Genomic DNA, 18,662 nt, shown 5'->3' with positions numbered 1-18,662 from the left:
AAGATCCGGCGATCACCATCTTGCCGAATCCGTCGATTGAACTGAAGACTCGAGAAAGCGGACCGACCGAATCCGCTATGACGGATTAACAGCCGGAAATTAGAACCACGTGTTCGAGCTGGTGCTCGAAATTCGAAATTCGAGCAAGTGCTCGAACTTCGGAAAAACTGCTCGTAATTTCGCAAAATATTAAATTTCGGATTTTCCAACCTTTTTAGATATCGAGCAGGTGCTCGTAGTTCGGAAAATCTGCTCGAAATACGGCGAACGATTAAAATTTTGGATTTTCGTGCAAGGTTAACAGGCGTACTAGGCCCATCTGACCCCCCCTACGCCCATGCGTCCCCCCCTCCTCTCCTAGGCACCAGCATGGAGGACGAAACCCCGAGGAGGACTCTTAGATCAAGGACCGCGAAAGGGGAGGCTCCCGAAGATAAGCTGGAGGAAGAGCCGGGGCGAGTTCTTGATCGGGCACTCCGGAGTCGCTCGGCTTCGGTGAGCTCTTGCCAGCATTCGAAAGAGGAACGCTCGTTTTTCGGGAAAATAGGAGACAGACTTGGGGTGCTCTTGGGACCACTGCCACTGGACCCGGTATCGGCCTCCCCGTCGGGGCACTCAGTCAACAATCGATCGGCCGATGTAACGATTGATATTGAAAGCAGCGACGAGGAGACTTCGGAGCATTCGATTGCAACGCCAAAGCCAACGAGCGCATCACTATCGTCAGCAGCGGCATCACCATCACCACCGCCGGCTACGCCGATCTCTACATTAGTAATCGGGCGCACGATGGCGATGGACGAGGGTCGAACTACCCCAGAGAGAGATGGTCTCGTTGAACAGGGCGCATCGGCCCACCTGGCAGCATCATCGGCCGAACCTGAAGCCCACAGAGGGCAGGATTCAGGGGTGATGGCAGACATGCTGGCCGTCATGCGGGAGGAGTCATCGCGGAACGCGACGGTCATCGCTGAACTGCGGGAGATGCTCAAGGAGTTGCGAGATGACAACCGTGAGCTCCGGACCCAGGTTAGCGTCCTCACCCAGCAGCTGGCGACCATGAAAAATGAGCAGAACGAGCAACTGGCGCAGACCATTAAACAAGGTGCTGCAACAATCAACAACCTGGTAGTTGAAACGCTCGGAACGGCTCCTTTGTCGGAGTAAAAAGCCTCGCCGCAAAGCAACCAGCAGCCAGCAGAAGAAGGAGAAGCCGGCTCCGAAAGAAAAGCCTCAAAGGAGCCAGCAAATAGATCCGCAGCAGCAGTCGAAGCCTCGGCGGGAGAACCCGGATCAGCAGCGGCAGCGGTCAAAGCAGCAGCAGCATCCGCATGGGCAGCAGGGTCGGCAGCAGCAGCAGGAGAAGCGGCAGCAGCAGCAGGAAGATGGGTTTACGATGGTTGGCAAGAAAGGCCGCCCGGTTGATAACAAACAAGGGCATGACCAACACACCAACCAAGAAAAACCCCAGGTCAACAAAGGCAGGAGAATTGACCATCAGAGTGCTCCGAAGGAAAAGCAGAGCTTCGCCAGTGTAGTAGAAGTTTGACATCACTGGGATAGACGGGCACACTTGTGAAAACCCCTTCCAACGTAGGCTCGCAGATAGTGGCAGTATCAGGGAGAGTCATCGAGAAGTCAAAGCGAGAGGTCGACTTCACGACGCTCCGCGAGAAAAGTTAAATTATCGGCGAAATTTTCGACGAAAGTGAAAGAAAAGTAGTCAAAAAGTTGCCCGAAGCAGCAGAGAGTGAGAAAATAGTGGAGAACAGAAAGAATCAGTGTGGAACGACCCGGAAAGAAATATAGATTTTTCGGCCGGGGCGTAGCCCCACTTGGGACGCCACACAGCTTGACGGCTGAAGACCCGAGCGATTTTGCCGAATCTGTCGTCTGACATCCGAAGACCTGAGCGATTTTGCCGAATCCGAACCGGTTCAACCGGTTCAACGAGTTGACAGCTGAAGATCCGGCGATCACCATCTTGCCGAATCCGTCGATTGAACTGAAGACTCGAGAAAGCGGACCGACCGAATCCGCTATGACGGATTGACAGCCGGAAATAAGAACCACGTGTTCGAGCTGGTGCTCGAAATTCGAAATTCGAGCAAGTGCTCGAACTTCGGAAAAACTGCTCGAAATTTCGCAAAATATTAAATTTCGGATTTTCCAACCTTTTTAGATATCGAGCAGGTGCTCGTAGTTCGGAAAATCTGCTCGAAATACGGCGAACGATTAAAATTTTGGATTTTCGTGCAAGGTTAACAGGCGTACTAGGCCCATCTGACCCCCCCCCTACGACCATGCGTCCCCCCCTCCTCTCCTAGGCACCAGCATGGAGGACGAAACCCCGAGGAGGACTCTTAGATCAAGGACCGCGAAAGGGGAGGCTCCCGAAGATAAGCTGGAGGAAGAGCCGGGGCGAGTTCTTGATCGGGCACTCCGGAGTCGCTCGGCTTCGGTGAGCTCTTGCCAGCATTCTAAAGAGGAACGCTCGTTTTTCGGGAAAATAGGAGACAGACTTGGGGTGCTCTTGGGACCACTGCCACTGGACCCGGTATCGGCCTCCCCGTCGGGGAACTCAGTCAACAATCGATCGGCCGATGTAACGATTGATATTGAAAGCAGCGACGAGGAGACTTCGGAGCATTCGATTGCAACGCCAAAGCCAACGAGCGCATCACTATCGTCAGCAGCGGCATCACCATCACCACCGCCGGCTACGCCGATCTCTACATTAGTAATCGGGCGCACGATGGCGATGGACGAGGGTCGAACTACCCCAGAGAGAGATGGTCTCGTTGAACAGGGCGCATCGGCCCACCTGGCAGCATCATCGGCCGAACCTGAAGCCCACAGAGGGCCGGATTCAGGGGTGATGGCAGACATGCTGGCCGTCATGCGGGAGGAGTCATCGCGGAACGCGACGGTCATCGCTGAACTGCGGGAGATGCTCAAGGAGTTGCGAGATGATAACCGTGAGCTCCGGACCCAGGATAGCGTCCTCACCCAGCAGCTGGCGACCATGAAAAATGAGCAGAACGAGCAACTGGCGCAGACCATTAAACAAGGTGCTGCAACAATCAACAACCTGGTAGTTGAAACGCTCGGAACGGCTCCTTTGTCGGAGTAAAAAGCCTCGCCGCAAAGCAACCAGCAGCCAGCAGAAGAAGGAGAAGCCGGCTCCGAAAGAAAAGCCTCAAAGGAGCCAGCAAATAGATCCGCAGCAGCAGTCGAAGCCTCGGCGGGAGAACCCGGATCAGCAGCGGCAGCGGTCAAAGCAGCAGCAGCATCCGCATGGGCAGCAGGGTCGGCAGCAGCAGCAGGAGAAGCGGCAGCAGCAGCAGGAAGATGGGTTTACGATGGTTGGCAAGAAAGGCCGCCCGGTTGATAACAAACAAGGGCATGACCAACACACCAACCAAGAAAAACCCCAGGTCAACAAAGGCAGGAGAATTGACCATCAGAGTGCTCCGAAGGAAAAGCAGAGCTTCGCCAGTGTAGTAGAAGTTTGACATCACTGGGATAGACGGGCACACTTGTGAAAACCCCTTCCAACGTAGGCTCGCAGATAGTGGCAGTATCAGGGAGAGTCATCGATAAGTCAAAGCGAGAGGTCGACTTCACGACGCTCCGCGAGAAAAGTTAAATTATCGGCGAAATTTTCGAGGAAAGTGAAAGAAAAGTAGTCAAAAAGTTGCCCGAAGCAGCAGAGAGTGAGAAAATAGTGGAGAACAGAAAGAATCAGTGTGGAACGACCCGGAAAGAAATATAGATTTTTCGGCCGGGGCGTAGCCCCACTTGGGACGCCACACAGCTTGACGGCTGAAGACCCGAGCGATTTTGCCGAATCTGTCGTCTGACATCCGAAGACCTGAGCGATTTTGCCGAATCCGAACCGGTTCAACCGGTTCAACGAGTTGACAGCTGAAGATCCGGCGATCACCATCTTGCCGAATCCGTCGATTGAACTGAAGACTCGAGAAAGCGGACCGACCGAATCCGCTATGACGGATTAACAGCCGGAAATTAGAACCACGGGTAAAAGAGTAAATGAGGCCCCGGGCTAGATTCTCCTCTTCCTACTGGTTCACATTAAGCGCCTGAAGCTATGCAAAGCGCGATGCATGCATACTTTTCAAATATTTGATCGCTAACGGTTCGCTTAAAAGAACATAACGGTTTCAACTAATCACGCAGTGGAGGTTGAATGCGGGTTAATATACTTTTACATGTTAAGTTACTGTAAGTTACTAGTAACTAAACTATACCACACATGATGGACAGCATGAAACAATGAGTTTAGCCGAAGAAATGATTTGGAAACGGCGGCGCGCCCGCAGCGAGCGCAGCGAGCGGACTGCGCTAGGTCTACTGAAAAAGAGAGTTTGTTATAGTTTTGAGAAATAAGGGGGGCCCGTGGGCCCCCCTCATACAGCACCCCCTAGGTTGATTGCGTAGCCGAAATTAACGGTACACACTACGATTCAAATACTCGTAGGTTGAATTTAACGAACTAATGTATCACCAATTGCATACATTCAGTTTAAACGTCCACAAGAGGTGTAGCCACGATCGAAAACATGGCGGCCGGGGCCTCATTTACTCTTTTACCGAACCACGTGTTCGAGCTGGTGCTCGAAATTCGAAATTCGAGCAAGTGCTCGAACTTCGGAAAAACTGCTCGTAATTTCGCAAAATATTAAATTTCGGATTTTCCAACCTTTTTAGATATCGAGCAGGTGCTCGTAGTTCGGAAAATCTGCTCGAAATACGGCGAACGATTAAAATTTTGGATTTTCGTGCAAGGTTAACAGGCGTACTAGGCCCATCTGACCCCCCCTACGCCCATGCGTCCCCCCCTCCTCTCCCAGGCACCAGCATGGAGGACGAAACCCCGAGGAGGACTCTTAGATCAAGGACCGCGAAAGGGGAGGCTCCCGAAGATAAGCTGGAGGAAGAGCCGGGGCGAGTTCTTGATCGGGCACTCCGGAGTCGCTCGGCTTCGGTGAGCTCTTGCCAGCATTCTAAAGAGGAACGCTCGTTTTTCGGGAAAATAGGAGACAGACTTGGGGTGCTCTTGGGACCACTGCCACTGGACCCGGTATCGGCCTCCCCGTCGGGGCACTCAGTCAACAATCGATCGGCCGATGTAACGATTGATATTGAAAGCAGCGACGAGGAGACTTCGGAGCATTCGATTGCAACGCCAAAGCCAACGAGCGCATCACTATCGTCAGCAGCGGCATCACCATCACCACCGCCGGCTACGCCGATCTCTACATTAGTAATCGGGCGCACGATGGCGATGGACGAGGGTCGAACTACCCCAGAGAGAGATGGTCTCGTTGAACAGGGCGCATCGGCCCACCTGGCAGCATCATCGGCCGAACCTGAAGCCCACAGAGGGCAGGATTCAGGGGTGATGGCAGACATGCTGGCCGTCATGCGGGAGGAGTCATCGCTGAACTGCGGGAGATGCTCAAGGAGTTGCGAGATGACAACCGTGAGCTCCGGACCCAGGTTAGCGTCCTCACCCAGCAGCTGGCGACCATGAAAAATGAGCAGAACGAGCAACTGGCGCAGACCATTAAACAAGGTGCTGCAACAATCAACAACCTGGTAGTTGAAACGCTCGGAACGGCTCCTTTGTCGGAGTAACAAGCCTCGCCGCAAAGCAACCAGCAGCCAGCAGAAGAAGGAGAAGCCGGCTCCGAAAGAAAAGCCTCAAAGGAGCCAGCAAATAGATCCGCAGCAGCAGTCGAAGCCTCGGCGGGAGAACCCGGATCAGCAGCGGCAGCGGTCAAAGCAGCAGCAGCATCCGCATGGGCAGCAGGGTCGGCAGCAGCAGCAGGAGAAGCGGCAGCAGCAGCAGGAAGATGGGTTTACGATGGTTGGCAAGAAAGGCCGCCCGGTTGATAACAAACAAGGGCATGACCAACACACCAACCAAGAAAAACCCCAGGTCAACAAAGGCAGGAGAATTGACCATCAGAGTGCTCCGAAGGAAAAGCAGAGCTTCGCCAGTGTAGTAGAAGTTTGACATCACTGGGATAGACGGGCACACTTGTGAAAACCCCTTCCAACGTAGGCTCGCAGATAGTGGCAGTATCAGGGAGAGTCATCGAGAAGTCAAAGCGAGAGGTCGACTTCACGACGCTCCGCGAGAAAAGTTAACTTATCGGCGAAATTTTCGAGGAAAGTGAAAGAAAAGTAGTCAAAAAGTTGCCCGAAGCAGCAGAGAGTGAGAAAATAGTGGAGAACAGAAAGAATCAGTGTGGAACGACCCGGAAAGAAATATAGATTTTTCGGCCGGGGCGTAGCCCCACTTGGGACGCCACACAGCTTGACGGCTGAAGACCCGAGCGATTTTGCCGAATCTGTCGTCTGACATCCGAAGACCTGAGCGATTTTGCCGAATCCGAACCGGTTCAACCGGTTCAACGAGTGGACAGCTGAAGATCCGGCGATCACCATCTTGCCGAATCCGTCGATTGAACTGAAGACTCGAGAAAGCGGACCGACCGAATCCGCTATGACGGATTGACAGCCGGAAATTAGAACCACGTGTTCGAGCTGGTGCTCGAAATTCGAAATTCGAGCAAGTGCTCGAACTTCGGAAAAACTGCTCGAAATTTCGCAAAATATTAAATTTCGGATTTTCCAACCTTTTTAGATATCGAGCAGGTGCTCGTAGTTCGGAAAATCTGCTCGAAATACGGCGAACGATTAAAATTTTGGATTTTCGTACAAGGTTAACAGGCGTACTAGGCCCATCTGACCCCCCCCCTACGACCATGCGTCCCCCCCTCCTCTCCTAGGCACCAGCATGGAGGACGAAACCCCGAGGAGGACTCTTAGATCAAGGACCGCGAAAGGGGAGGCTCCCGAAGATAAGCTGGAGGAAGAGCCGGGGCGAGTTCTTGATCGGGCACTCCGGAGTCGCTCGGCTTCGGTGAGCTCTTGCCAGCATTCTAAAGAGGAACGCTCGTTTTTCGGGAAAATAGGAGACAGACTTGGAGTGCTCTTGGGACCACTGCCACTGGACCCGGTATCGGCCTCCCCGTCGGGGAACTCAGTCAACAATCGATCGGCCGATGTAACGATTGATATTGAAAGCAGCGACGAGGAGACTTCGGAGCATTCGATTGCAACGCCAAAGCCAACGAGCGCATCACTATCGTCAGCAGCGGCATCACCATCACCACCGCCGGCTACGCCGATCTCTACATTAGTAATCGGGCGCACGATGGCGATGGACGAGGGTCGAACTACCCCAGAGAGAGATGGTCTCGTTGAACAGGGCGCATCGGCCCACCTGGCAGCATCATCGGCCGAACCTGAAGCCCACAGAGGGCAGGATTCAGGGGTGATGGCAGACATGCTGGCCGTCATGCGGGAGGAGTCATCGCGGAACGCGACGGTCATCGCTGAACTGCGGGAGATGCTCAAGGAGTTGCGGGATGACAACCGTGAGCTCCGGACCCAGGTTAGCGTCCTCACCCAGCAGCTGGCGACCATGAAAAATGAGCAGAACGAGCAACTGGCGCAGACCATTAAACAAGGTGCTGCAACAATCAACAACCTGGTAGTTGAAACGCTCGGAACGGCTCCTTTGTCGGAGTAACAAGCCTCGCCGCAAAGCAACCAGCAGCCAGCAGAAGAAGGAGAAGCCGGCTCCGAAAGAAAAGCCTCAAAGGAGCCAGCAAATAGATCCGCAGCAGCAGTCGAAGCCTCGGCGGGAGAACCCGGATCAGCAGCGGCAGCGGTCAAAGCAGCAGCAGCATCCGCATGGGCAGCAGGGTCGGCAGCAGCAGCAGGAGAAGCGGCAGCAGCAGCAGGAAGATGGGTTTACGATGGTTGGCAAGAAAGGCCGCCCGGTTGATAACAAACAAGGGCATGACCAACACACCAACCAAGAAAAACCCCAGGTCAACAAAGGCAGGAGAATTGACCATCAGAGTGCTCCGAAGGAAAAGCAGAGCTTCGCCAGTGTAGTAGAAGTTTGACATCACTGGGATAGACGGGCACACTTGTGAAAACCCCTTCCAACGTAGGCTCGCAGATAGTGGCCGTATCAGGGAGAGTCATCGAGAAGTCAAAGCGAGAGGTCGACTTCACGACGCTCCGCGAGAAAAGTTAAATTATCGGCGAAATTTTCGAGGAAAGTGAAAGAAAAGTAGTCAAAAAGTTGCCCGAAGCAGCAGAGAGTGAGAAAATAGTGGAGAACAGAAAGAATCAGTGTGGAACGACCCGGAAAAAAATATAGATTTTTCGGCCGGGGCGTAGCCCCACTTGGGACGCCACACAGCTTGACGGCTGAAGACCCGAGCGATTTTGCCGAATCTGTCGTCTGACATCCGAAGACCTGAGCGATTTTGCCGAATCCGAACCGGTTCAACCGGTTCAACGAGTTGACAGCTGAAGATCCGGCGATCACCATCTTGCCGAATCCGTCGATTGAACTGAAGACTCGAGAAAGCGGACCGACCGAATCCGCTATGACGGATTGACAGCCGGAAATTAGAACCACGTGTTCGAGCTGGTGCTCGAAATTCGAAATTCGAGCAAGTGCTCGAACTTCGGCAAAACTGCTCGTAATTTCGCAAAATATTAAATTTCGGATTTTCCAACCTTTTTAGATATCGAGCAGGTGCTCGTAGTTCGGAAAATCTGCTCGAAATACGGCGAACGATTAAAATTTTGGATTTTCGTGCAAGGTTAACAGGCGTACTAGGCCCATCTGACCCCCCCTACGCCCATGCGTCCCCCCCTCCTCTCCCAGGCACCAGCATGGAGGACGAAACCCCGAGGAGGACTCTTAGATCAAGGACCGCGAAAGGGGAGGCTCCCGAAGATAAGCTGGAGGAAGAGCCGGGGCGAGTTCTTGATCGGGCACTCCGGAGTCGCTCGGCTTCGGTGAGCTCTTGCCAGCATTCTAAAGAGGAACGCTCGTTTTTCGGGAAAATAGGAGACAGACTTGGGGTGCTCTTGGGACCACTGCCACTGGACCCGGTATCGGCCTCCCCGTCGGGGCACTCAGTCAACAATCGATCGGCCGATGTAACGATTGATATTGAAAGCAGCGACGAGGAGACTTCGGAGCATTCGATTGCAACGCCAAAGCCAACGAGCGCATCACTATCGTCAGCAGCGGCATCACCATCACCACCGCCGGCTACGCCGATCTCTACATTAGTAATCGGGCGCACGATGGCGATGGACGAGGGTCGAACTACCCCAGAGAGAGATGGTCTCGTTGAACAGGGCGCATCGGCCCACCTGGCAGCATCATCGGCCGAACCTGAAGCCCACAGAGGGCAGGATTCAGGGGTGATGGCAGACATGCTGGCCGTCATGCGGGAGGAGTCATCGCGGAACGCGACGGTCATCGCTGAACTGCGGGAGATGCTCAAGGAGTTGCGAGATGACAACCGTGAGCTCCGGACCCAGGTTAGCGTCCTCACCCAGCAGCTGGCGACCATGAAAAATGAGCAGAACGAGCAACTGGCGCAGACCATTAAACAAGGTGCTGCAACAATCAACAACCTGGTAGTTGAAACGCTCGGAACGGCTCCTTTGTCGGAGTAAAAAGCCTCGCCGCAAAGCAACCAGCAGCCAGCAGAAGAAGGAGAAGCCGGCTCCGAAAGAAAAGCCTCAAAGGAGCCAGCAAATAGATCCGCAGCAGCAGTCGAAGCCTCGGCGGCGGGAGAACCCGGATCAGCAGCGGCAGCGGTCAAAGCAGCAGCAGCATCCGCATGGGCAGCAGGGTCGGCAGCAGCAGCATGAGAAGCGGCAGCAGCAGCAGGAAGATGGGTTTACGATGGTTGGCAAGAAAGGCCGCCCGGTTGATAACAAACAAGGGCATGACCAACACACCAACCAAGAAAAACCCCAGGTCAACAAAGGCAGGAGAATTGACCATCAGAGTGCTCCGAAGGAAAAGCAGAGCTTCGCCAGTGTAGTAGAAGTTTGACATCACTGGGATAGACGGGCACACTTGTGAAAACCCCTTCCAACGTAGGCTCGCAGATAGTGGCAGTATCAGGGAGAGTCATCGAGAAGTCAAAGCGAGAGGTCGACTTCACGACGCTCCGCGAGAAAAGTTAAATTATCGGCGAAATTTTCGAGGAAAGTGAAAGAAAAGTAGTCAAAAAGTTGCCCGAAGCAGCAGAGAGTGAGAAAATAGTGGAGAACAGAAAGAATCAGTGTGGAACGACCCGGAAAGAAATATAGATTTTTCGGCCGGGGCGTAGCCCCACTTGGGACGCCACACAGCTTGACGGCTGAAGACCCGAGCGATTTTGCCGAATCTGTCGTCTGGCATCCGAAGACCTGAGCGATTTTGCCGAATCCGAACCGGTTCAACCGGTTCAACGAGTTGACAGCTGAAGATCCGGCGATCACCATCTTGCCGAATCCGTCGATTGAACTGAAGACTCGAGAAAGCGGACCGACCGAATCCGCTATGACGGATTGACAGCTGCAAATTAGAACCACGTGTTCGAGCTGGTGCTCGAAATTCGAAATTCGAGCAAGTGCTCGAACTTCGGAAAAACTGCTCGAAATTTCGCAAAATATTAAATTTCGGATTTTCCAACCTTTTTATATATCGAGCAGGTGCTCGTAGTTCGGAAAATCTGCTCGAAATACGGCGAACGATTAAAATTTTGGATTTTCGTGCAAGGTTAACAGGCGTACTAGGCCCATCTGACCCCCCCCCTACGACCATGCGTCCCCCCCTCCTCTCCTAGGCACCAGCATGGAGGACGAAACCCCGAGGAGGACTCTTAGATCAAGGACCGCGAAAGGGGAGGCTCCCGAAGATAAGCTGGAGGAAGAGCCGGGGCGAGTTCTTGATCGGGCACTCCGGAGTCGCTCGGCTTCGGTGAGCTCTTGCCAGCATTCTAAAGAGGAACGCTCGTTTTTCGGGAAAATAGGAGACAGACTTGGGGTGCTCTTGGGACCACTGCCACTGGACCCGGTATCGGCCTCCCCGTCGGGGAACTCAGTCAACAATCGATCGGCCGATGTAATGATTGATATTGAAAGCAGCGACGAGGAGACTTCGGAGCATTCGATTGCAACGCCAAAGCCAACGAGCGCATCACTATCGTCAGCAGCGGCATCACCATCACCACCGCCGGCTACGCCGATCTCTACATTAGTAATCGGGCGCGCGATGGCGATGGACGAGGGTCGAACTACCCCAGAGAGAGATGGTCTCGTTGAACAGGGCGCATCGGCCCACCTGGCAGCATCATCGGCCGAACCTGAAGCCCACAGAGGGCAGGATTCAGGGGTGATGGCAGACATGCTGGCCGTCATGCGGGAGGAGTCATCGCGGAACGCGACGGTCATCGCTGAACTGCGGGAGATGCTCAAGGAGTTGCGAGATGACAACCGTGAGCTCCGGACCCAGGTTAGCGTCCTCACCCAGCAGCTGGCGACCATGAAAAATGAGCAGAACGAGCAACTGGCGCAGACCATTAAACAAGGTGCTGCAACAATCAACAACCTGGTAGTTGAAACGCTCGGAACGGCTCCTTTGTCGGAGTAAAAAGCCTCGCCGCAAAGCAACCAGCAGCCAGCAGAAGAAGGAGAAGCCGGCTCCGAAAGAAAAGCCTCAAAGGAGCCAGCAAATAGATCCGCAGCAGCAGTCGAAGCCTCGGCGGGAGAACCCGGATCAGCAGCGGCAGCGGTCAAAGCAGCAGCAGCATCCGCATGGGCAGCAGGGTCGGCAGCAGCAGCAGGAGAAGCGGCAGCAGCAGCAGGAAGATGGGTTTACGATGGTTGGCAAGAAAGGCCGCCCGGTTGATAACAAACAAGGGCATGACCAACACACCAACCAAGAAAAACCCCAGGTCAACAAAGGCAGGAGAATTGACCATCAGAGTGCTCCGAAGGAAAAGCAGAGCTTCGCCAGTGTAGTAGAAGTTTGACATCACTGGGATAGACGGGCACACTTGTGAAAACCCCTTCCAACGTAGGCTCGCAGATAGTGGCAGTATCAGGGAGAGTCATCGAGAAGTCAAAGCGAGAGGTCGACTTCACGACGCTCCGCGAGAAAAGTTAAATTATCGGCGAAATTTTCGAGGAAAGTGAAAGAAAAGTAGTCAAAAAGTTGCCCGAAGCAGCAGAGAGTGAGAAAATAGTGGAGAACAGAAAGAATCAGTGTGGAACGACCCGGAAAGAAATATAGATTTTTCGGCCGGGGCGTAGCCCCACTTGGGACGCCACACAGCTTGACGGCTGAAGACCCGAGCGATTTTGCCGAATCTGTCGTCTGACATCCGAAGACCTGAGCGATTTTGCCGAATCCGAACCGGTTCAACCGGTTCAACGAGTTGACAGCTGAAGATCCGGCGATCACCATCTTGCCGAATCCGTCGATTGAACTGAAGACTCAAGAAAGCGGACCGACCGAATCCGCTATGACGGATTAACAGCCGGAAATTAGAACCACGTGTTCGAGCTGGTGCTCGAAATTCGAAATTCGAGCAAGTGCTCGAACTTCGGAAAAACTGCTCGTAATTTCGCAAAATATTAAATTTCGGATTTTCCAACCTTTTTAGATATCGAGCAGGTGCTCGTAGTTCGGAAAATCTGCTCGAAATACGGCGAACGATTAAAATTTTGGATTTTCGTGCAAGGTTAACAGGCGTACTAGGCCCATCTGACCCCCCCTACGCCCATGCGTCCCCCCCTCCTCTCCCAGGCACCAGCATGGAGGACGAAACCCCGAGGAGGACTCTTAGATCAAGGACCGCGAAAGGGGAGGCTCCCGAAGATAAGCTGGAGGAAGAGCCGGGGCGAGTTCTTGATCGGGCACTCCGCAGTCGCTCGGCTTCGGTGAGCTCTTGCCAGCATTCTAAAGAGGAACGCTCGTTTTTCGGGAAAATAGGAGACAGACTTGGGGTGCTCTTGGGACCACTGCCACTGGACCCGGTATCGGCCTCCCCGTCGGGGCACTCAGTCAACAATCGATCGGCCGATGTAACGATTGATATTGAAAGCAGCGACGAGGAGACTTCGGAGCATTCGATTGCAACGCCAAAGCCAACGAGCGCATCACTATCGTCAGCAGCGGCATCACCATCACCACCGCCGGCTACGCCGATCTCTACATTAGTAATCGGGCGCACGATGGCGATGGACGAGGGTCGAACTACCCCAGAGAGAGATGGTCTCGTTGAACAGGGCGCATCGGCCCACCTGGCAGCATCATCGGCCGAACCTGAAGCCCACAGAGGGCAGGATTCAGGGGTGATGGCAGACATGCTGGCCGTCATGCGGGAGGAGTCATCGCGGAACGCGACGGTCATCGCTGAACTGCGGGAGATGCTCAAGGAGTTGCGAGATGACAACCGTGAGCTCCGGACCCAGGTTAGCGTCCTCACCCAGCAGCTGGCGACCATGAAAAATGAGCAGAACGAGCAACTGGCGCAGACCATTAAACAAGGTGCTGCAACAATCAACAACCTGGTAGTTGAAACGCTCGGAACGGCTCCTTTGTCGGAGTAAAAAGCCTCGCCGCAAAGCAACCAGCAGCCAGCAGAAGAAGGAGAAGCCGGCTCCGAAAGAAAAGCCTCAAAGGAGCCAGCAAATAGATCCGCAGCAGCAGTCGAAGCCTCGGCGGGAGAACCCGGATCAGCAGCGGCAGCGGTCAAAGCAGCAGCAGCATCCGCATGGGCAGCAGGGTCGGCAGCAGCAGCAGGAGAAGCGGCAGCAGCAGCAGGAAGATGGGTTTACGATGGTTGGCAAGAAAGGCCGCCCGGTTGATAACAAACAAGGGCATGACCAACACACCAACCAAGAAAAACCCCAGGTCAACAAAGGCAGGAGAATTGACCATCAGAGTGCTCCGAAGGAAAAGCAGAGCTTCGCCAGTGTAGTAGAAGTTTGACATCACTGGGATAGACGGGCACACTTGTGAAAACCCCTTCCAACGTAGGCTCGCAGATAGTGGCAGTATCAGGGAGAGTCATCGAGAAGTCAAAGCGAGAGGTCGACTTCACGACGCTCCGCGAGAAAAGTTAAATTATCGGCGAAATTTTCGAGGAAAGTGAAAGAAAAGTAGTCAAAAAGTTGCCCGAAGCAGCAGAGAGTGAGAAAATAGTGGAGAACAGAAAGAATCAGTGTGGAACGACCCGGAAAGAAATATAGATTTTTCGGCCGGGGCGTAGCCCCACTTGGGACGCCACACAGCTTGACGGCTGAAGACCCGAGCGATTTTGCCGAATCTGTCGTCTGACATCCGAAGACCTGAGCGATTTTGCCGAATCCGAACCGGTTCAACCGGTTCAACGAGTTGACAGCTGAAGATCCGGCGATCACCATCTTGCCGAATCCGTCGATTGAACTGAAGACTCGAGAAAGCGGACCGACCGAATCCGCTATGACGGATTGACAGCCGCAAATTAGAACCACGTGTTCGAGCTGGTGCTCGAAATTCGAAATTCGAGCAAGTGCTCGAACTTCGGAAAAACTGCTCGAAATTTCGCAAAATATTAAATTTCGGATTTTCCAACCTTTTTAGATATCGAGCAGGTGCTCGTAGTTCGGAAAATCTGCTCGAAATACGGCGAACGATTAAAATTTTGGATTTTCGTGCAAGGTTAACAGGCGTACTAGGCCCATCTGACCCCCCCCCTACGACCATGCGTTCCCCCCTCCTCTCCTAGGCACCAGCATGGAGGACGAAACCCCGAGGAGGACTCTTAGATCAAGGACCGCGAAAGGGGAGGCTCCCGAAGATAAGCTGGAGGAAGAGCCGGGGCGAGTTCTTGATCGGGCACTCCGGAGTCGCTCGGCTTCGGTGAGCTCTTGCCAGCATTCTAAAGAGGAACGCTCGTTTTTCGGGAAAATAGGAGACAGACTTGGGGTGCTCTTGGGACCACTGCCACTGGACCCGGTATCGGCCTCCCCGTCGGGGAACTCAGTCAACAATCGATCGGCCGATGTAATGATTGATATTGAAAGCAGCGACGAGGAGACTTCGGAGCATTCGATTGCAACGCCAAAGCCAACGAGCGCATCACTATCGTCAGCAGCGGCATCACCATCACCACCGCCGGCTACGCCGATCTCTACATTAGTAATCGGGCGCACGATGGCGATGGACGAGGGTCGAACTACCCCAGAGAGAGATGGTCTCGTTGAACAGGGCGCATCGGCCCACCTGGCAGCATCATCGGCCGAACCTGAAGCCCACAGAGGGCAGGATTCAGGGGTGATGGCAGACATGCTGGCCGTCATGCGGGAGGAGTCATCGCGGAACGCGACGGTCATCGCTGAACTGCGGGAGATGCTCAAGGAGTTGCGAGATGACAACCGTGAGCTCCGGACCCAGGTTAGCGTCCTCACCCAGCAGCTGGCGACCATGAAAAATGAGCAGAACGAGCAACTGGCGCAGACCATTAAACAAGGTGCTGCAACAATCAACAACCTGGTAGTTGAAACGCTCGGAACGGCTCCTTTGTCGGAGTAAAAAGCCTCGCCGCAAAGCAACCAGCAGCCAGCAGAAGAAGGAGAAGCCGGCTCCGAAAGAAAAGCCTCAAAGGAGCCAGCAAATAGATCCGCAGCAGCAGTCGAAGCCTCGGCGGGAGAACCCGGATCAGCAGCGGCAGCGGTCAAAGCAGCAGCAGCATCCGCATGGGCAGCAGGGTCGGCAGCAGCAGCAGGAGAAGCGGCAGCAGCAGCAGGAAGATGGGTTTACGATGGTTGGCAAGAAAGGCCGCCCGGTTGATAACAAACAAGAGCATGACCAACACACCAACCAAGAAAAACCCCAGGTCAACAAAGGCAGGAGAATTGACCATCAGAGTGCTCCGAAGGAAAAGCAGAGCTTCGCCAGTGTAGTAGAAGTTTGACATCACTGGGATAGACGGGCACACTTGTGAAAACCCCTTCCAACGTAGGCTCGCAGATAGTGGCAGTATCAGGGAGAGTCATCGAGAAGTCAAAGCGAGAGGTCGACTTCACGACGCTCCGCGAGAAAAGTTAAATTATCGGCGAAATTTTCGAGGAAAGTGAAAGAAAAGTAGTCAAAAAGTTGCCCGAAGCAGCAGAGAGTGAGAAAATAGTGGAGAACAGAAAGAATCAGTGTGGAACGACCCGGAAAGAAATATAGATTTTTCGGCCGGGGCGTAGCCCCACTTGGGACGCCACACAGCTTGACGGCTGAAGACCCGAGCGATTTTGCCGAATCTGTCGTCTGACATCCGAAGACCTGAGCGATTTTGCCGAATCCGAACCGGTTCAACCGGTTCAACGAGTTGACAGCTGAAGATCCGGCGATCACCATCTTGCCGAATCCGTCGATTGAACTGAAGACTCGAGAAAGCGGACCGACCGAATCCGCTATGACGGATTAACAGCCGGAAATTAGAACCACGTGTTCGAGCTGGTGCTCGAAATTCGAAATTCGAGCAAGTGCTCGAACTTCGGAAAAACTGCTCGTAATTTCGCAAAATATTAAATTTCGGATTTTCCAACCTTTTTAGATATCGAGCAGGTGCTCGTAGTTCGGAAAATCTGCTCGAAATACGGCGAACGATTAAAATTTTGGATTTTCGTGCAAGGTTAACAGGCGTACTAGGCCCATCTGACCCCCCCTACGCCCATGCGTCCCCCCTCCTCTCCCAGGCACCAGCATGGAGGACGAAACCCCGAGGAGGACTCTTAGATCAAGGACCGCGAAAGGGGAGGCTCCCGAAGATAAGCTGGAGGAAGAGCCGGGGCGAGTTCTTGATCGGGCACTCCGCAGTCGCTCGGCTTCGGTGAGCTCTTGCCAGCATTCTAAAGAGGAACGCTCGTTTTTCGGGAAAATAGGAGACAGACTTGGGGTGCTCTTGGGACCACTGCCACTGGACCCGGTATCGGCCTCCCCGTCGGGGCACTCAGTCAACAATCGATCGGCCGATGTAACGATTGATATTGAAAGCAGCGACGAGGAGACTTCGGAGCATTCGATTGCAACGCCAAAGCCAACGAGCGCATCACTATCGTCAGCAGCGGCATCACCATCACCACCGCCGGCTACGCCGATCTCTACATTAGTAATCGGGCGCACGATGGCGATGGACGAGGGTCGAACTACCCCAGAGAGAGATGGTCTCGTTGAACAGGGCGCATCGGCCCACCTGGCAGCATCATCGGCCGAACCTGAAGCCCACAGAGGGCAGGATTCAGGGGTGATGGCAGACATGCTGGCCGTCATGCGGGAGGAGTCATCGCGGAACGCGACGGTCATCGCTGAACTGCGGGAGATGCTCAAGGAGTTGCGAGATGACAACCGTGAGCTCCGGACCCAGGTTAGCGTCCTCACCCAGCAGCTGGCGACCATGAAAAATGAGCAGAACGAGCAACTGGCGCAGACCATTAAACAAGGTGCTGCAACAATCAACAACCTGGTAGTTGAAATGCTCGGAACGGCTCCTTTGTCGGAGTAAAAAGCCTCGCCGCAAAGCAACCAGCAGCCAGCAGAAGAAGGAGAAGCCGGCTCCGAAAGAAAAGCCTCAAAGGAGCCAGCAAATAGATCCGCAGCAGCAGTCGAAGCCTCGGCGGGAGAACCCGGATCAGCAGCGGCAGCGGTCAAAGCAGCAGCAGCATCCGCATGGGCAGCAGGGTCGGCAGCAGCAGCAGGAGAAGCGGCAGCAGCAGCAGGAAGATGGGTTTACGATGGTTGGCAAGAAAGGCCGCCCGGTTGATAACAAACAAGGGCATGACCAACACACCAACCAAGAAAAACCCCAGGTCAACAAAGGCAGGAGAATTGACCATCAGAGTGCTCCGAAGGAAAAGCAGAGCTTCGCCAGTGTAGTAGAAGTTTGACATCACTGGGATAGACGGGCACACTTGTGAAAACCCCTTCCAACGTAGGCTCGCAGATAGTGGCAGTATCAGGGAGAGTCATCGAGAAGTCAAAGCGAGAGGTCGACTTCACGACGCTCCGCGAGAAAAGTTAAATTATCGGCGAAATTTTCGAGGAAAGTGAAAGAAAAGTAGTCAAAAAGTTGCCCGAAGCAGCAGAGAGTGAGAAAATAGTGGAGAACAGAAAGAATCAGTGTGGAACGACCCGGAAAGAAATATAGATTTTTCGGCCGGGGCGTAGCCCCACTTGGGACGCCACACAGCTTGACGGCTGAAGACCCGAGCGATTTTGCCGAATCTGTCGTCTGACATCCGAAGACCTGAGCGATTTTGCCGAATCCGAACCGGTTCAACCGGTTCAACGAGTTGACAGCTGAAGATCCGGCGATCACCATCTTGCCGAATCCGTCGATTGAACTGAAGACTCGAGAAAGCGGACCGACCGAATCCGCTATGACGGATTGACAGCCGGAAATTAGAACCACGTGTTCGAGCTGGTGCTCGAAATTCGAAATTCGAGCAAGTGCTCGAACTTCGGAAAAACTGCTCGAAATTTCGCAAAATATTAAATTTTGGATTTTCCAACCTTTTTATATATCGAGCAGGTGCTCGTAGTTCGGAAAATCTGCTCGAAATACGGCGAACGATTAAAATTTTGGATTTTCGTGCAAGGTTAACAGGCGTACTAGGCCCATCTGACCCCCCCCCCCCCCCCCCCCCTACGACCATGCGTCCCCCCCTCCTCTCCTAGGCACCAGCATGGAGGACGAAACCCCGAGGAGGACTCT

General features: G+C 53.8%; 7 protein-coding genes across 7 annotated transcripts; all 7 read left to right on the top strand.

Moving 5' to 3' along the window:
- The first annotated feature begins 369 nt into the window (after positions 1 to 369).
- LOC131264522 (uncharacterized) lies at positions 370 to 1,549 on the top strand. The gene is made up of 2 exons (XM_058266815.1): positions 370 to 1,128; positions 1,172 to 1,549. Exons 1-2 carry the CDS (start codon positions 370 to 372, stop codon positions 1,547 to 1,549), a joined length of 1,137 nt encoding a protein of 378 aa, XP_058122798.1.
- A 3,929-nt stretch (positions 1,550 to 5,478) lies between these two features.
- Positions 5,479 to 6,043, top strand: LOC131264521 (putative uncharacterized protein DDB_G0271606). Its single transcript, XM_058266814.1, has 2 exons — positions 5,479 to 5,599; positions 5,679 to 6,043. The coding sequence occupies exons 1-2, from the start codon at positions 5,479 to 5,481 to the stop codon at positions 6,041 to 6,043; spliced, it is 486 nt and encodes a 161-aa protein (XP_058122797.1).
- A 786-nt stretch (positions 6,044 to 6,829) lies between these two features.
- LOC131264520 (uncharacterized) lies at positions 6,830 to 8,009 on the top strand. The gene is made up of 2 exons (XM_058266813.1): positions 6,830 to 7,565; positions 7,645 to 8,009. The coding sequence occupies exons 1-2, from the start codon at positions 6,830 to 6,832 to the stop codon at positions 8,007 to 8,009; spliced, it is 1,101 nt and encodes a 366-aa protein (XP_058122796.1).
- A 784-nt stretch (positions 8,010 to 8,793) lies between these two features.
- Positions 8,794 to 9,976, top strand: LOC131264519 (uncharacterized). The gene is made up of 2 exons (XM_058266812.1): positions 8,794 to 9,552; positions 9,596 to 9,976. Exons 1-2 carry the CDS (start codon positions 8,794 to 8,796, stop codon positions 9,974 to 9,976), a joined length of 1,140 nt encoding a protein of 379 aa, XP_058122795.1.
- Positions 9,977 to 10,762: 786 nt separating this feature from the next.
- On the top strand, positions 10,763 to 11,942 carry LOC131264518 (uncharacterized). The gene is made up of 2 exons (XM_058266811.1): positions 10,763 to 11,521; positions 11,565 to 11,942. Exons 1-2 carry the CDS (start codon positions 10,763 to 10,765, stop codon positions 11,940 to 11,942), a joined length of 1,137 nt encoding a protein of 378 aa, XP_058122794.1.
- A 784-nt stretch (positions 11,943 to 12,726) lies between these two features.
- Positions 12,727 to 13,906, top strand: LOC131264517 (uncharacterized). The gene is made up of 2 exons (XM_058266810.1): positions 12,727 to 13,485; positions 13,529 to 13,906. Exons 1-2 carry the CDS (start codon positions 12,727 to 12,729, stop codon positions 13,904 to 13,906), a joined length of 1,137 nt encoding a protein of 378 aa, XP_058122793.1.
- Positions 13,907 to 16,655: 2,749 nt separating this feature from the next.
- LOC131264516 (uncharacterized) lies at positions 16,656 to 17,835 on the top strand. Its single transcript, XM_058266809.1, has 2 exons — positions 16,656 to 17,414; positions 17,458 to 17,835. Exons 1-2 carry the CDS (start codon positions 16,656 to 16,658, stop codon positions 17,833 to 17,835), a joined length of 1,137 nt encoding a protein of 378 aa, XP_058122792.1.
- Positions 17,836 to 18,662: the final 827 nt, after the last annotated feature.

Source organism: Anopheles coustani, chromosome 2 (genome assembly GCF_943734705.1).
Source record: "Anopheles coustani chromosome 2, idAnoCousDA_361_x.2, whole genome shotgun sequence".
Lineage (NCBI taxonomy): Eukaryota > Metazoa > Arthropoda > Insecta > Diptera > Culicidae > Anopheles > Anopheles coustani.
Note: the sequence above shows the minus strand (reverse complement) of the source record. Positions and strands in the feature narration are given on the sequence as shown.

Coding starts and splice junctions, on each gene's coding strand:
- LOC131264522 (XM_058266815.1), top strand. CDS start 370: ATGGAGGACGAAACCCCGAGGAGGACTCTTAGATCAAGGACCGCGAAA. Junction 1,129..1,171: donor CTGCAACAATCAACAACCTG/GTAGTTGAAACG, acceptor CGGAGTAAAAAG/CCTCGCCGCAAAGCAACCAG.
- LOC131264521 (XM_058266814.1), top strand. CDS start 5,479: ATGCTCAAGGAGTTGCGAGATGACAACCGTGAGCTCCGGACCCAGGTT. Junction 5,600..5,678: donor GGCGCAGACCATTAAACAAG/GTGCTGCAACAA, acceptor CTCGCCGCAAAG/CAACCAGCAGCCAGCAGAAG.
- LOC131264520 (XM_058266813.1), top strand. CDS start 6,830: ATGGAGGACGAAACCCCGAGGAGGACTCTTAGATCAAGGACCGCGAAA. Junction 7,566..7,644: donor GGCGCAGACCATTAAACAAG/GTGCTGCAACAA, acceptor CTCGCCGCAAAG/CAACCAGCAGCCAGCAGAAG.
- LOC131264519 (XM_058266812.1), top strand. CDS start 8,794: ATGGAGGACGAAACCCCGAGGAGGACTCTTAGATCAAGGACCGCGAAA. Junction 9,553..9,595: donor CTGCAACAATCAACAACCTG/GTAGTTGAAACG, acceptor CGGAGTAAAAAG/CCTCGCCGCAAAGCAACCAG.
- LOC131264518 (XM_058266811.1), top strand. CDS start 10,763: ATGGAGGACGAAACCCCGAGGAGGACTCTTAGATCAAGGACCGCGAAA. Junction 11,522..11,564: donor CTGCAACAATCAACAACCTG/GTAGTTGAAACG, acceptor CGGAGTAAAAAG/CCTCGCCGCAAAGCAACCAG.
- LOC131264517 (XM_058266810.1), top strand. CDS start 12,727: ATGGAGGACGAAACCCCGAGGAGGACTCTTAGATCAAGGACCGCGAAA. Junction 13,486..13,528: donor CTGCAACAATCAACAACCTG/GTAGTTGAAACG, acceptor CGGAGTAAAAAG/CCTCGCCGCAAAGCAACCAG.
- LOC131264516 (XM_058266809.1), top strand. CDS start 16,656: ATGGAGGACGAAACCCCGAGGAGGACTCTTAGATCAAGGACCGCGAAA. Junction 17,415..17,457: donor CTGCAACAATCAACAACCTG/GTAGTTGAAATG, acceptor CGGAGTAAAAAG/CCTCGCCGCAAAGCAACCAG.